Raw genomic sequence first — 17,288 nt, forward strand, 5'->3', positions numbered from 1 at the left:
TCTGGTCGAACGTTTGAAGGCTGCGAACAAACTGACTAAAACTTGCTGCTCCTGACCCCTATTTATAGAAAAACTTCAAAGGATCAAAGGCATGTCCTTGTGACATCATCACATGTCCTTGTGACATCATTTATGAATCAGATTGTCACATGACATTTTAGAATGGGGATGGATGTTTGTTTGTTTTTAAACAGTTTTCAAATTTAACCCTCTGTGGTCCAGGGTATAATTGGCCGTTCTTGACTATTTTTGATTTTACCTCTATATTTCACCTTTAAAATATGTTTTTCTTGCCTTATTTGGCACCATTATTTTCAGCACTACCATTGTCATGTGCATTTTGCATAACCACAGTATTGGCATATTAAAAAGGTTACCAATTATATTTCAGTGTATTAGCTGCACTATACTATTACTTTCATTCGGTTTTCCCACCTAATAATGCAGGATTTTCTTTTCCTTTTGTATGTTTTTTAATAAAAAGGCCTTACTCATGTGTTAATCAAATTTGAATACTCTTAAAACATGTTGTGAAATTCTTTATTTCTAATATTGTAACCTTGTGCCAAAATTTCTGACATTATTCCCTATAAAATGTGGTGGATTTATGTCTTTGGGCTTTTTGTGTCAAAGTAACTCAATAAATTTGTAACTTGAATTTATATTTTCTGTATTTAAAATTTTTGAGTTGTATTAGCTTAAAATGGTTAACATTTTGAAACTAAAAATTAATTCCTTAAAGTTACTTGAGCTAGATTTGTACTTGAAACTCAAAATATCAAGTAGAGTACTAAACCAAAAATGTGGATATAACATAAAAACATTTATCAATGGTACTTAAAAATATTTATCTAAAGCTAATAAATAAAGTGTGTTTATTTAACTTTTATTTTTAAGTTTTAGTTACTTAAAATATTTTATGTAATCAGTTTCACCAAAAGTTTTGAGTAAAATTAACTTATTGGGTTTTACAGTGTGGGATGGTCAGTTTGGTAAAGTAAATTGGGCATCTTTCTTCGCCTTTAGACAATAATTCTGATGGCAAAAGAACCAAACGGGACAGGCAAAAAAAAGAAAAAAAAAACAATATTTATAGAAATAAGGAAAACCTTAGAACACCTACAACAAGACTCACAGACCATGACAAGGTGACATGTATTGTTAGACTGTGAAGTACAAATAAACGGCTATGAATTGGAATAGAAGGTCAGCATTTCCTTCTTCTGCTTCCCCTCTTTACCACACTGTCGTCTCCTGAGCTGTAAATCCAAAGAGGCAATGCCACACCAATTTGTGCGTGTGTGTGTGAGAGAAAGAGCAGACAGGAATACTGTGATAAGAAAAAAAGCACTGTTTGCTCACCTCTATATGTATAAGAAAGCAAGAAATGCATGCCTTTAAGCCTGCATGTGTGCACCCAATAACACATGCAGGTCAGACATACTAACGAGTTTGCTGTCTCTCCTCTGTAGGCAGCAGTCACTTTATTATTTACACCAGTTAGCTCATTAAAATGAAAAACATTGTTGCTAATTTGCTACCTCCACTTCATGTGGACCTGAACTGATTCCAGTGCTGTTTGCGAGTGTGTTTATGATTCTGTATTCTGTTTTATCCACGTCGGAATGGAAAGCGTGTCGATGTACGTGTTGTAGGACAAGACCCTGGAGAGGCTCTTATTGTGGCGGTATGACATTGACCCAGGTTGGTGATTTCAGCTGTTTAACAAGATGCTTGCGGTGCAATTTAAAGGTGAAACTGCAGGAATATTCTCAGTGGTGGTTTGATGTTGTTAGCCATTCCCCGCTCTCAAGTGAAGCTGCTGTCTCTGTGCTGCTTTTTTGCATTGAAATTGGCTCAAACATCCTGAACCCACAGATTATCTCCCATATCCCAGAGCTTTTTAGCCTCTTTTTTTTCTTTCAGACAAACAGCCCTCACTTCAATAAAATACTTGCGGGATAGGACGAGTCTCGCTCCGCAACAGCTGGATGTCTGACACTGTTTACGTATAGTGCAAAGTGTCTGACAGCATGTCAACATGTCTACAACTTGTTCCACCACAGCTAAGTGGAGAAATGAATAATTCATTAATTCACACATTAATGTTGTTTATAGGTTTGCTTTAGGGGTTATGGGTGCTCCCAAACGGTCTCATCAATCCCTGGGTCACACTCCATCTTCCATCTGATGGGGTGTTTATTGTTGCCCACAGGGACGGTTTAATATGACTGCAGTTTTATAAGCTCTGGGCCGCTCTTCTTAATTATGTTCGTCTCCATAAAAGCCGGCTATTAAATCTTGAAAACCTAATAACGACCTTAGTGTTAAACAGCCTTTTTCCATCTTTGCACACAGCACTGAGACCAGACAAAACATATTTGCTTGCAAGCAGATGAGATTAAAAAGGAAGATTCCTTATCTTCTATTTTGTCTTCCTGTCGTTGATTTCCCGTGTGTTTTAAAAGCAACCTTATATGCCACCATCACAACTCTAGAAATAATTTTTCCAGCATTTTGAAATATTATTACTTCATAGGGGCAACCCTACATTTGTGCTTGTGCACAAATGTCATACCGGAGCTTGCAAAGTGCCGCCACTGTTTAACTAACAGCTGACGTAAGCTTCTGCAACTAAACTGTTAGTTTCACCTGGATCACCTTTGGGTCATCTTTCTGTGCAAACATTTCACTCAATTTCCAATTCTCACTGCAGCACAAAGAGAGACCGTGCAACGGTAATGGCCACGAATGAAGAGCGGAAAGAGGTTTCGATGACTCGACTCGAGAGCAAACCTCCCATGACGGCTATCTGGCACTCAACGAAGGCAATAATGACAGCGCTCTTTTCCTCTGAAGCTCACTGAACTCTATTAATCATACAAAGAAATGACTGTAGGCCTCTTTAGCTCCATCCTCGTGCACTCTCAGATAAATGCTGGTTTTTAAGCCTGTTTCCTGCCAAAATCAAGGAGAGCTTCTATGGTCTAGAGCACAGGTGTCGAGGGCTGGTGTCCTGCAGGTTTTAGATGTGTCCTTGATCCAACACGGTTTATCTAAATGGCTAAATGGCCTCTTATGCCTATATTTAACTCTATACTTTCATTCTTGGACTCTTGGACATTAAAGACTTTGCATATGACTGGGTAGCATTAGCTGTTTATTGCCAATCGCCTGTGCCATTTATGTTCTTTCTTGCAGACATTTCAAGGAAATACATCACTTTTTGATCAGATTAGTATTTTGATAAGAGTTTGATTATTGGGTGGCCCCATTGGATTGCCTGGTTCTTAAGGGTCTTGCAGACTTTTTGACGTTGGGAATGGGTGTACTACATAAAGAACTGTCAGTACTTCTTTAGTCTCTCACAAACAGGGGGTCTGAACAGCAGGTGGGCAGACTGGGCTGTATGCTTGAGGTGACCATATTAAAAATCACCCTTCTCTATGACTTAAGACAGAGCCAAGGTTATAAACGTAAGCTTTTGGGTCACAGGGATAACTTGTGTGGACACCGACCTCATGGTTTAAAATTTTGGTCATGTTTAATATAAGCGTCTCTCATAGTAACAGTGTATATATGACAGAAAATAAGGAAACGTAATTTATGATTGAACTGTTTGGGTATGTAGTCAAAATGAGCTGATTTTGTTTTTCTTTACCTAAAATGGCTAGCACAGTGTTGTCCTTCAGGACTTCCATGGAGCCGGAGCATACAAAGTAGATAGCCTGGAGCGCGTCACCCTGGCGGATGAGGAACTCCCCCGGAGCGCAAAAGGAGGTCTTGATGATCAGGGAGAGGGAGCGCAGACACCCCCTGCTGGCCGATTCAAAGAGCGGCAGCTGCAGCAGCTCTTTATTCAAGTGCATCGCGATGTCGGCTCTGAGCTCATCCGGGAAGTCCTTCAGCAGCTGAAGACGGAACGAGAACATGGCTCAATCTCTGCCTCAACTTCTGCTGCTGTTAGAGGCTTCTCAACTTTCTCTACCATCCTCTGAATGTAATGTGTGGGAAGGTGAAGGTAACAGCCAAAATAAAACCTTTTCACCTTCCCACATAGTCACAAGCAGCTCATACATGCATGTTCAGCAAGAGGTTTAAAGGCTTAAAATGTTTTTGCATATTTACTCACTCGCACGATCTCGCTGGTTTCTAAAGGGAAAGGCCTAGTGTAATGTGGAAAAGGGGAAAACTTTGCAAGGAGGAAAGTTGCTGGTAGTCATGTCAAAGTAAGAGCGTCTGTCCTCCATGATGTTATTTCTTAAAAAAAAAAGACAGGATTATCTAGATTTAAAACCAACTGGTGGCAAAACACACCAGGAGTGAGTTTAGAGTCTATGAGGCCATTAATCCGTTAAATTAAGATGGCTGCTCCAGCGTGAGAGAAACCAAACAAAAACCAAATCCTCTCAATGACTGGGAGCCGTGTTTTTTTTTTTTATATATATATTTATTTATTTTCTAGTCTGCCTGGAGGACGAGTCACCTCATCTGCACTTTCACTCCACTTTATCCCATTGTGGCTAATCCATGCTACAGAGGCCACATGTCCGTTTGAGAACGTTAAAGGATCAGTCTCACATTTGTTTCCATCTAGAATTCACTGAATTGGATGCACAAACACTCCTATGAGTTTTACTTTTGCCTCAGGGCAGCAGTACCTGAGATCTATCTTAGATTCCTGCACTATCAAGACCAAATGTCATCCTTCCTACCTCACTGACATCAATACCGTTGTTGACAGACCAGGTTGTCTGGAAACACTCCATCATGCGTTGCTCCAGCACCTTGGGTAACCTGTGCACACGAATAAAGTCCTTCAGGTCCTTGGTGCGGGTGTGGTAGAGGGAGCGACGTGAGTACATCCTCTGGATGATGGCGGTAACGTTACCAAAAACCACAGCATGCATTAATGCTGCAGAGGAGACAGAAAAACAGGTAAGAACACCTGAAAAGCTGCTCAGTGAGATGTTTTTTGCAGTACTTGAGGTACTTGTGTGAGTTCGCTTAACGTCCAGCATGAAATGTGCAGTGTGAGGTTTAAATAACTTGGGATTACTGGGCAAAAGTGGTATATCTATCTATATATATAAAAATTTCCCCTTGTGGGACTAATATATATTTGTTTTAACAGATTTGTTTTCCATATTTTGAAAACCAAGCATTAAATTTTACCACTTACACAGTTACTCATTTGCATAAAAAAGCAAAAAACAAACAAACAATGAGGTTTTGTATTTTAACGGAAAAAATGTTCCTACATAATTTTTTTGGTTGTTGAAAAAACCCAACAGACAGACAGATATTTTTTATGGCTCAGGCTGTAAAGGGTTAAGAACATCTGATTTTGATGTTGAGGTTTTGCCCACCTCCGATCAGCATGGTGCAGATGGAGAAGATCTTCTCAGAGTCAGTGTTGGCCGAAACGTTGCCAAAGCCCACACTGGTCAGACTGCTCAGGGCAAAGTAGAGTGATGTCACGTAGGAGCTCCTGACAGACGGTCCGCCGCTCACTGTCATCCCTGAGCCATTCGGTGCCCTCACTCTGGTCTTGCTGCCATTCCACTGGCCTGAATCCAACACGCTCGCCCCGTTCAGTGGCTCCAAACTAGAGCCGTTCCACTGGCTGTAATTGCTTAGTCCTGCTGTCACAGTGTCTTGAGGCGATTCAGAGACTCCCAGCAGGGAGGTCAGCGGTGCCATAAAGTATGGCGTTCCCAAGCGTTTGGCCAGTTCATGGAGCCAGCCTGGTGGGGGAAGTGGGACAGTCCAGAAGAGTTTGTCAGTTTAATGAGAGTGCAACTGTGTTTGTTTGATGACCTTTACTAGAAGGCTTCATTAGCGGTGGTAACAAGCCTGGAAGGGTAGAGTCATTCCTTCAGCTTTGGTGTATGTGCATTTGGGAGTACACGTCTGACACAGCATGCAAGCATTTTAATGTCAGATTGTATTTATGCACAGTGCAAATAATAAGTCTCATTATCTGTCAGCTTGTGGCTGTTTTAACATTTTGACAGGAAGTCAAAGTCTCTTAGAAATTACTTACATCACAAGGGACTTCTCATATTTGCTTCACACTACTACTTAATCAACCACAGTAACGGGCATCACGTATATAAGCAGAGGTCATTCCTTGAACCCTAAATGGCTTTAAAATGATTAGGCATCCTAGTGGCGCACAATACCGATATAACATACTCTTATAATGCTTAAAAAAGTTCAACTCAATTATCTAGTCATATATTCATTTCACAAAACAGAAAACAGATGCAAAAATGGACAAAAACCTATGACTAGATCTGGAACAGGCTGTTCTTTAGTAGCCAAAGATACAATTTAAAATGTGTTCTTTGCTAAGTTGTCTGTTATGTGTAGACACAACATCATCCCTATCCATCAGAAGATGGATGAGTACAAGGACTGTACAAAGCAGCCAAATAAGACTTTGAAAGACCTTCAGAAACCCTGGAGAACTATTGCTCAAGACCAATTTAAACAAAACACATAATGTCCGTCTCCTTGGAAGCAAAATACAGAGACTTTTGTGCATTATTGTCTGCTCCCTTGTCTTCTTTCCTGCTGAGTCTCTATCAGAATATTGTAATTTCAAGAGTAAAACACAGCTTTTTGTCTGAATTGTAGCAAACCCGGAGCTGACTTGTGTAGTGTTACATAAATAAACTGGTAAGAGAGCTTTTAAACCTCGTGTGCACAACTCTCATTAAGCCTGACTAGTGGAGAACAAGCCTGCTCATTGGAAGCAATTTGTGCAAGCTCAATTACCAACCCTATGATAAACGGCTGACCCACTTCTCCACCTTAGCCCACCCCACGTGTACATTTACATCCACGTGCATCTACAAACCAGAGAAAACCATATATCTTTAACCGCTGCTCACCATCGTCCTCCCTCTCTACTCTTTTGTGTCATTGCGCTTTGTTGCGTTAAATCGCTCAAACAGGATAAGCACCAGCACCACATGCACCTCGCAGTATTGTTGTTGTTTGGCACCGGTGAGCGCAGTAGGAGGGGAAACAGATCACCATAATTAGAAGTGTTTTCGCAGTGAAAGGACACACATACAAGCTGCACGTAGAAGAGTATCTTCATGCTTTGTTTCGGAGCATTTAAAATGACACGCACAATCTTTGATTGGGTCTGTCTCCCTGTCTCTTTGCTCTTTTGCTCCCCCATCAAATGAATCCCCGTAAATCTTTAAATGAAACCACAATAAAGACACATAGACACGAACCTATATCCCAGGAGGTGAGGCTATTACTTTCGATCTCGCTGCGCCCAATGAAGTACCACACGCAGGCCATCCAGTGGGCCAGCAGTGCAAAGGTGGACATGAGCAGCGTGAGGACCACAGCGCTGTACTGGGAGTAACGATCCAGCTTCTGCAGGAGGCGTAAAAGGCGTAGCAGGCGCACCGTCTTCAGCATGTGAACGCCGAAGTTCTGGGAGTCAGAGACAGAAGGGAAGGCGAAAACTTGTAACGGGAAATATGACAAGTGGAGCTCATTAGGATGGGATTAGTTACTCTCAGATAGGTAGGGTAGAACATTTACCGTGACTTGAATTAGAAATAGTCAGGTTTAATCTTTTTCACATCTGGAGCTGGGGAAGGTTTGTAATTAGAAGTACTGGTGGACACTGACAGTCTTAATCAGTCACCTTGATAGTGAGCTATGTTACTGAGGGACCTGGTGCACAAACCTATTTACAGCACAGACAAACAGCAAAAACATGTCTCAGTATCCTTACAGCACAGACGGAATTAAAATAGCCCAAGAAAATAAATTCAGAGCTGGTTCAAATTCAGTTGTAGCAGGCAGAGGAAGTCACTGATGTTATCATACTTTAGTGAAAACAGTCCTGATGCTCCCTCTTACCTCCTCAAACATGCTCACGATATTGATTTTTCTCATTCTGTGCAATTCCTTGCTCATTTCTGTGTCCAATTAGTAGCCTGTTCACTGGTTTCCACACATGCAAGATGGATTACACCACACAGAGACAAGAATTAATTCCAGAAACCTGGATGTGATTAAGAATCAGCAAAGAAGAAACAGGTGTGTGATTGCTCTGCTTTGCTCCTGTTTTAATCACAGGGGGGGGGGAGTTACAAAAATATGATGGATGATAATCTAAAAAATAAATGATTAGAAAACAAACCAAAATACCCCAACTCAGTGTCATGCTAATCACACACTGTATATACAGATCTGCCTTTAGTTGCATGGTTGTGTTGCACAAAAAAAATCATGGTTCAAAGACAACTTCATGGGAAGTGTAACTGTAATTTTTAACAGGCACCTGTTATTATGATTTCCAGCTCCTCAGTTTTATTCTGGGACTTCACTAAAGTGGTGTTTGAATACCACATTTTTCTAATTTTGGTTCTGTACGTTACCACAATGAATTTTAAATGAAACAACTCAGATGCAGCTGAGGTGCAGACTTTCAGCTTTAATTTAGGATTGCATAAAAGTCTAACACAATCCCATCATTTCAGGGACTCAAAAGTAACCAGATAAATTAAATAACTGAAAATAAAGTCTTCATTTCTATGCAATGACAGCCTGAGGTCTTGAACTCATGGAAATCACCAGATGCTGGCTTTCCTCCTTTTTAATGCTATGCTAGGTCTTCACTGCAGCGGCTGTCAGTTGCTGTTTGTTTGTGAGGCTTTCTGTCTGAAGTCTAGTCTTCAACAAGTGACATGCATGCTCAATAGGGTTCAGATCAGGTGACTGACTTGACTGAGTAAGAATATTCCACTTCGTTGCTTTAATAAACCTCTGGGGGGTTTTTGGAGGACATACACTCTTCGATCTTTTGGGTCATCGCCCATCTGTATTATAAAATTTTAACTGCATTTTAGCTGAAAAATACAGTATATACACTCCACTTGTCACATCAGTACTTTAATTTTCTGTTTATAACATCAAGTGGTTAAGGATGCAACCAGGAAGCCTTAAAGAAGTGCCAGAAGTCTGGTCCTCCTTATCTAGAGTCCCACAGCCTTTTGGACTTGCAACCCCTGAAAGTACAGACATATCTCTTTATTAGAAACAGCACAATGGGGACACGAGCTGTAAATGCTCTATAAAAAAGTAGTAAAACAAAATAAATATTAGACCAAAGTAAAAAGTGTAGTGCAGCCTCATGTGCCAGTCGCAATCTTTTCTGCATGAACAGCTATCAGGATCTGCACTGAGCATCATCTGGCTAATCTACTTGTCTCAAACGGTAATTTGTCCTCAGCATACTCATTTATCAACTTAATTACCAGTTACATAATAATGAGTTCTGGTTGATGCTAACCCTCTCAGCTTTCCTCCCTTTTGAAGCCACTCTTGCAACAAATTTGCACAGGAAGAGCAACGTTTCAACAAAATATGGAACAAAAAGTTGTCAGTCACTTTTCAGCTCAAGTTTCTGTGAGTTTAAGTGCAGGCGTTGTCGTCTCGGTGACCACTGAGCATGTTCAGTTTAATTGCCTTATTAAATGAGCAGTGAAAGAGTTGAGCAGCAGGAGAGTGCTACTGATAAAAGAATGAGGTCTATGACCGCCAGCGGGGCCCTTAGAGCCGCTACCTTCACGTCACGTGCACAAAAATGGATAAAAATCATAACTAAAGGATCACAAAAGCATAAGCAACAGTCAAGCAAGCAGGATTTATGCACCATGCCTCTATTCCAACCCTTGTGTAACCAACTAAAAGTCATTGCTGCAGACTCACCACACTGATATTGAAGGCATAGAGCAGGTCAAAGGGCAAGGCGGCAATCAGATCCACAGACAGCCAGGACGTGACGTAGTGAATATATATAGAACGGGCGTCGTAGACCACCTGACCCGACGTGCTCACGTAAGTTGTTCGGAAGTTCAACACGATATCTAGAACGAAGCACACGAAAGGCATCATTAAATCTGGAGATGACCCAGTTGGATGACCAAGACCAACCCAACTTCTATTGAAATAGAACTGGCTAGCAAAAAAAAGGAACTCCACCTTCACCACAGACAAAACAAGAAAGAAAAAGAATGACATCACAAATGTAGGCTGAAATGCTTTAGCAGTGTGCCAAAACCTTAAAGTCTAATTGACTCTCCTTCTTGTGATTAATCAGTCACCTTCTTACCTAAAGCAACACTGTGTCAGTTTGGTAACTTTTACTTGCATTTTTTATGAGCAGTAGATGAGAAACTTGATACTGCAGCCATGCCTGTAGCATAAATATGAGGCTAAAGCCAGCAGCCAGTTACTCCGCAGAACCACAGGGACTGAGCTAGCACAACCAGTACCTGTAAATCAAACAAGTATTGTGTTTGCTAAACCAGGGTTGTCAAACATAAGTCTCAGGGGCCAGAATCAACCCGCTTTTCTAAAGTCATCTAAAGCCCATCATGCAGAAAAACTGAGATGTGTTGTTAAAATCTTCGTCAAAACTTACATTTTAACTACTGATTTTATCTACTGTTTTTTAAATCAATTTTAAATCATGCTTTTTATTTGTTTTTGTCTCTGTAAAGCACTTTGAATCACCTTGTTGTTGAATTGTGCTATATAAATAAACTTGCCTTGCCACAGTGGGCTGTACTTGGCCTACGATGTAAACTGAGTTTGACATTGCCGCTCTAAACAAAGCCAAATGGCAAAAAAAAGAAAAGAAAAAAGAAAACCCTGTCTTGCTTGTTTGTTTTTTTCGCTTTAACTTTTAAACAGGGCAAAACTTGCTGTTTCTTCCTGTTTAAAGTGTTTATGCTAACCAGCTGCTGGCAGTAGTTGTGCACTAGTTTCCTCAGTTTTAATGTTGCTCCCTCCAAAAAAAGTCTGTATAAAAGAGATAAATGACACAGCTGCCTACATGAGTGACTAATGTGGCTCCTGGTGGCTTTTAAAGCAGTCTGATCTTACAAGTTCCACTTCCAGACTGACCCAGATTACCTAAACACAAACTGTATTCATGTTTTGGTACAAATGGAACAAAACACAGGCCTGGGTGACCTGGTTAGTGCAGCTGCAATGGGAGATATAGAGTCACATGGACACTAACAGCCGCTTTTGACTGAAGGGACTTTTCGAGAGGTCAGGAGAGTGGGTATCATTTGTCTCACAGACTGTTTAACGCAAACTTTTATGGGATTTGGGCCTTTGTAAATACTTTTGTGTGACTTCTATATGGATCCTTGATCATTTCAGGCTCATATTATATTCACCATTCATAGATGTTTCCACCAGAAAAAAAAGGTGCTCATTTTTAAGTATGGTTCATAAAATTGGATAGAAAATGATAGGAGTTAAAAGAGAAATGACTGGCAGAGAGAGGGGAAGCATCTTAAAACGGGCTTACCAATGATAAAAAGTATCTCCACCAAGATATCGCTGACACTCGGTGGGTTTCGCGCTGCCGAGCCGCCGTCCTCTCGTATTTCCACAGCTGTGAAGCAAACGTTATAGGGAACCGTGATGGCCACGTAGAAAGTGGCCAACAAGATCAGCCAATCCCAGCCGGCCTTGAATGCACCGTAGTGAAGGAGGATGAAACGGGATTTTTGGACATCGGCCACCTTATACTCGGGGACAGGGTTCGCATTGGCTCCGAGAACGCTCTTGATGTGTAGCATGGAAAAACACACATGAGAATTAATGGGCATAAATTAACAGTATTAGCATTATATATCTGCCAAGTTAACAATGGGGAGTGGCTTTTCATCTCCATTAAATATTTCATCTTTAGCACTAGATGTGAAGGTATAATTTATGGTTCCACTGGATTGGCGTGATTGAGACTTATATCGCCATCAAATCTAAATAAAATTGGCCAAGCTGAAGACAAATGGCTATTCCGACTGCTCCTCGCATGTTGGAGGCAGTTTGGCAGTCTTTATGTCATTCAAGGTTGCTTAAATTTACAAGCCTTCATCTTTTTGAATTGATATGCAGATCACAATCACAAGCAAAGCTCTTGAAACCATGACAACCCTCTTAATCAGTAAAGCCAGTAAACCCCTGACACCTTATATGGCGCTTCAGTTGCACTCTCCTGGAGGCTGCAGCTTTCCCTACAGACAAAACATGCTGATGACACTGCGACTTTTGGCCTTACTAAAGGCTTAGTCAGGGTTTGAAAGTCTGTGACGGGGTATTTATATTTAAAATGGCGCATCCTCTGTGCATATTTTATTGATACTTAGCAAAGGAGAATTGTGACTGTAGAGTAAAAGTCAGAGGTCACTGAACTTTAAAAAAAAGGCATTGGCTGTGAATAATTTAAACCACCAAACACAGCACATCTCACATTGTTGATCTTCAGCTTGCTCTTGGTTTTGTCCTGTTTCTGCAGGTGTCCCGACAGCTGATAGAGGACAGCCCGACTGCGCCGGCGCTCCATGTTACAGCCTGAGGGGCAGCTGATCTGGCGAATCTCCAGACCAGTTTCCTCGTCTGAGAGCAAGGGCACACAATAGGAGAACAAAGCACTAATGTGGCAGAAACTCTCACCATGCTAACCTGCACATGCCTACAACTGAATCTAAAAGGAGGCAAATGAGAGATAGCTTGAGGACGACTGTTGTCTGGTTTAATTGAGCAACATTATGAACATTGTAGTAGTTTGGCTACACCGAGATCTGTAATCTAAAGCTAATATGTTTCACTTTAGGTCGTGGCTGTTCACCATAGCTATGGAGAGCCATAATCTAAATGTCTGAGGTCGTGTAAAACACTACACTAATACATGAGGTGATGACAGCATTCGATTAGTGGAGCGATGCTGTACATTTACTCCCTGCTGCTGTGGAGCTGGTTGTTATGTCTTTACATCCCTCAACCACACATACAGAAAAGTTTTCAGCACATAGCAAATCCCCTCCAGTTGAAACAAAACAGAAAAACTGGCGATGAATTCACTGTAAAGTAGGTCTGTCTGATATTCCCATGTTGGTGTCGTCAGCGTTGCAACTGACCAGTCACGCTGTTGTGATGTCATAGCTTTGGAATATGGAGGAAAAGGAAAAAACAAATTCCTTTGTTTATATAAAACTCAGCATTTCAGGTGTTTTCTTTAAGAATTCATACAATATAATAAATATTTTATCAAGTCAGGTTTTCTGTTAGCCAAGCTTAGGTTTCTCATGTTGGGTTCCTCGTGACAGTAAGCTAACGTCTTGGCTAACGCTAACTGAATGCATCTGAATGCTAAGACGGTGTAAACAAGTCAGCTGCGATGCTGATTCTGGACCAACGTTGTCATCATGATGCAGGAACAACACCGACATAGGAATATTAGACCATGTGAAAATGTCCACTTTGGATATTTTCAGATAAACAGTCAAAGTGGCACACAGGAATCTCGATATGTGCTTTAAGTCCTTGATGTTAACAGTAAGTTTGCCCAAAATTTACTGCTTGGGAAAGCAGGAGAATCGACTTGCCCGACTTGTTTGTGTTCTGTGAGAAGCTGCACTGATTCATTCATAAAGCTCCATCAGACCTTTAGATAGACAGCTGCAGCAGCTCTGCGTTTGCTCGAACCACTAGCATTATTTACAGCTCATCATGTGCAACGCGCTCACGCGTCACTGTATGCTCACATCATGTTCTTTAAATGCAAAGTGTATTTGTTCAGTGAATATGTGCTGGCGCATTCATGCACAGCACTATGCTTATGTGTTTTATAAGTCCATGCTCAATAGTCCAAAGGATGTTGTTTTTATTTGACCCCTTCTCTCTAAAGGAATCATATGAACCAATCGGCTCTTTGCCATCTCTCTCGACAGAACTGACAGCAGGTACGTGAAGTAGGTAGCTTGACTGATTCTCGTTAATGCCTTTCTCATTTCAGGTGAATTGGACAGGGAGTGGATGGTGCTCACCAATGTCAGATTCATTGCCATGGTCCTGGTCCTTGTTTTCTGTGATGTCCTTATGTGAGACCAGGAACAGAACCACCTCGCCCTTCTCGTTCTTGATGGGAACAATGTCCAACAGACACCAGAACTTAGAGCCTTTTCAAGGAAAAGAGATCAGAACACAGACACATATTGGTTTGGAAAAAGAAATACTGCACTAAACGCTATTTAACTTGTCAGTCTGCTCCAGCAGCCGAGTCTTACCGCTCTTCTTGTACAGAATGATTTCAGTCTTGAACTCCCGGCGTTCATCCAGAGCTTTTTGCATCTGTGTGGTGAGAGGGTTGCTGGTCTCACTCCCGTACAGAAAGTGACACATGCAGCTCTTCTGCATCAGCTCGCCGCGGGCAAAGCCGGTCAGTTCGCAGAAGCCATCGGAGCAGTAGACAATGGGATAGAGAGACTGGACCTGAGCATTCCCCAGGACGAAGTTGCTGTCTGAGCGGAGGGAAGATGGGAAAGTGATGGAGCAAAGTCACAAGGGAGGAAAAAGGAGAAACATAATCAAGGTAAGAGTGTAAGAAAACTGGAGAGCAGTTGGAGGACAAAAGAACAAAACCAGAAAGCTCAAGTCGTTCTCTCTTGTTGTTAAATGCTGATAAAATACTTAATTACCACCAAACAACAGCTTAAACCAGCTGAGGCTGGGAGCTGTGCCTTTAAGGATGGGTTTTGCTGTGCATTGCATTGCATTGCATTTATGCACCACGTTGTGGGGTCAGCACCTACAGGTTCACCAAGATTATTCAAAAGGTATCGCATTAAAATTTCATCCACGGCTGTCTTTTCTTTTTTTCTTTCAGTACTCACTCTCGCTGCGTGTTTGGCTCTAAAAGGCTTCTTCTCACTTTGAAGAGCTGTCCTCAAGGAGAATTTAACATGCCTGCTGCTTTTCAATGAACTTCAAAAAAATAATCATCTCCTTTTCTTTGTTCGGCTTCTGCACCTCCCGTGCATTATCATTTTTTTTATTATCTTCAGCTGTTTTTTGTTTTTTTTGTTTTTAATCACATATTTTATGATTTGGGGCCACATCAATGTATCCTTACTTAACCTTTAAATAGTTTCAGACCGAAATTAGCAACAGTATTTTCTTCTTTGTGTCGGCTTTGGCCAGTAGTTAACATTGTTAAGATTTTGATATCACTCTGTTAATTTGAAATCATCTCTTTGCAAGTTTCTATATTCATTATAATTTTTTTGAATCGTCATGTGGCTACAACATTCTACTCTGAGAAAATTTACATTGCACAGTCTTATTAGGTGCCTGCCCTCTGCCATTTGTATGCTATCGTTGGGAGGTTTCAGTGATTTATTTAATTTCTTTTCCCAAAAGTAGACATTTTGAGATTTTAAAGTAAGCTTTAGCTGTTATAATATCATAAAAACTAGTTACATAACACCTAACCATTTAGCTATTATATAAATACTGACATATCCAATTTTTAAAGCTATATAATATATTAATAGTTAGCCATAGCTCAGTTACTAAACTAAAATTAATTCTGTGTGATACATTTTTCTATAATTTCTTTTAATATACACTCATATGAATTACTATGAGGAATTTAGACTGACTTGGATAAAGTCTACAGCTAGATATTATAACATAAAACCACAGACTGTATATAAGTGATGGATGCAGTGGTGTCTTTGATTAAAATCCTATTTAATGGCCAGCAGGAAGTGACTCCAAAAAGATCCCAGAGATGCTGAGCACTTGTTGGCCCTTTTGCCTTCACTCTGTGGTCCATCTCATCCCAAACCATCTTCATTGAGTTTAGGTCAGGTGACTGTGGAGGCCAGCACTCACTCCCCTCATTGGTCAAATAGCCCTTATACACTTGACGTGTGTTTGGGGTCATTGTCCTGTTAAAAAATAAACAATGGCCCAACTAAACGCAAACTTGTTGGGATGGCATGTCGCTGCAGGATGCTGTGGTAGCCATGCTGGTTCAGTGTGCCTTCAGTTTTTAATAAATCACCAGCAAAGCACCCCCACACCTCCTCCTCCATGCTTCACGGTGGGAACCATGCATGTAGAGACCATCAGTTCACCTTTTCTGCATCGCATAAGACATGCCAGGTGGAAACAAAGATCTCAAATTTGGACTCATTAGGCCAAAGCAAAGATTTCCACTGGTCTAATCTCCATTCCTTGTGTTTCTTGTGACTAAACAAATCTCTTCTGCTTGTTGCTTTTCCTTAGTAGTTTTTTCTTAGCAGCTATTTGACCACAAAGGCCTGATTTGTGTGAATCAGGCCTTTGTGGTCAAATGTGGTCTCCTCTGAACAGTGGATGTAGAGATGTGTCTGCTACTGGAACACTGTGTGGCATTTACAGTGGCTTGCAAAAGTATTCGGCCCCCTTGAACTTTTCCACATTTTGTCACATTACAGCCACAAACATGAATCAATTTTATTGGAATTCCACGTGAAAGACCAACACAAAGTGGTGCACACGTGAGAAGTGGAACAAAAATCATACATGATTCCAAACATTTTTTATAAATAAATAACTGAAAAGTGGGGTGTGTAATTATTCAGCCCCCTGAGTCAATACTTTGTAGAACCACCTTTTGCTGCAATTACAGCTGCCAGTCTTTTAGGGTCTGTCTCTACCAGCTTTGCACATCTACAGACTGAAATCTTTGCCCATTCTTCTTTGCAAAACAGCTCCAGCTCAGTCAGATTAGATGGGCAGCGTTTGTGAACAGCAGTTTTCAGATCTTGCCACAGATTCTCGATTGGATTTAGATCTGGACTTTGACTGGGCCATTCTAACACATGGATATGTTTGTTTTAAACCATTCCATTGTTGCCCTGGCTTTATGTTTAGGGTCGTTGTCCTGCTGGAAGGTGAACCTCCGCCCCAGTCTCAAGTCTTTTGCAGACTCCAAGAGGTTTTCTTCCAAGATTGCCCTGTATTTGGCTCCATCCATCTTCCCATCAACTCTGACCAGCTTCCCTGTCCCTGCTGAAGAGAAGCACCCCCAGAGCATGATGCTGCCACCACCATATTTGACAGTGGGGATGGTGTGTTCAGAGTGATGTGCAGTGTTAGTTTTCCGCCACACATAGCGTTTTGCATTTTGGCCAAAAAGTTCCATTTTGGTCTCATCTGACCAGAGCACCTTCTTCCACATGTTTGCTGTGTCCCCCACATGGCTTGTGGCAAACTGCAAACGGGACTTCTTATGGTTTTCTGTTAACAATGGCTTTCTTCTTGCCACTCTTCCATAAAGGCCAACTTTGTGCAGTGCACGACTAATAGTTGTCCTATGGACAGATTCCCCCACCTGAGCTGTAGATCTCTGCAGCTCGTCCAGAGTCACCATGGGCCTCTTGGCTGCATTTCTGATC

General features: G+C 41.2%; 1 protein-coding gene and 1 long non-coding RNA gene across 3 annotated transcripts in view; one reads left to right on the forward strand and one right to left on the reverse strand.

Annotated features, from left to right (window-relative positions):
• The window catches only part of LOC121812371, a 7,490-nt gene extending 3,796 nt beyond the window's left edge, over positions 1–3,694 (forward strand). The window contains exon 4 of one of the 2 annotated variants that reach the window (XR_006053024.1): positions 1,634–3,666. This is a non-coding gene — a long non-coding RNA (uncharacterized LOC121812371). The other variant, XR_006053025.1, reaches the window with a different exon arrangement.
• The window catches only part of LOC102306906 (potassium voltage-gated channel subfamily H member 3), a 60,377-nt gene that overhangs the window by 28,954 nt on the left and 14,135 nt on the right, over positions 1–17,288 (reverse strand). The window contains exons 2-10 of the mRNA XM_005948353.3: positions 14,130–14,363; positions 13,890–14,021; positions 12,314–12,459; positions 11,366–11,624; positions 9,751–9,908; positions 7,254–7,461; positions 5,370–5,747; positions 4,716–4,915; positions 3,662–3,911 (exon numbers count right to left, since the gene is read on the reverse strand). Of these exons, the coding sequence (XP_005948415.1) occupies positions 3,662–3,911; positions 4,716–4,915; positions 5,370–5,747; positions 7,254–7,461; positions 9,751–9,908; positions 11,366–11,624; positions 12,314–12,459; positions 13,890–14,021; positions 14,130–14,363 (1,965 nt within the window). The remainder of the gene's footprint in view (positions 1–3,661; positions 3,912–4,715; positions 4,916–5,369; positions 5,748–7,253; positions 7,462–9,750; positions 9,909–11,365; positions 11,625–12,313; positions 12,460–13,889; positions 14,022–14,129; positions 14,364–17,288) is intronic.

Source organism: Haplochromis burtoni, unplaced genomic scaffold, assembly GCF_018398535.1.
Source record: "Haplochromis burtoni strain Fernald_Lab_line unplaced genomic scaffold, NCSU_Asbu1 Contig_560, whole genome shotgun sequence".
Taxonomy (NCBI): Eukaryota; Metazoa; Chordata; class Actinopteri; order Cichliformes; family Cichlidae; genus Haplochromis; species Haplochromis burtoni.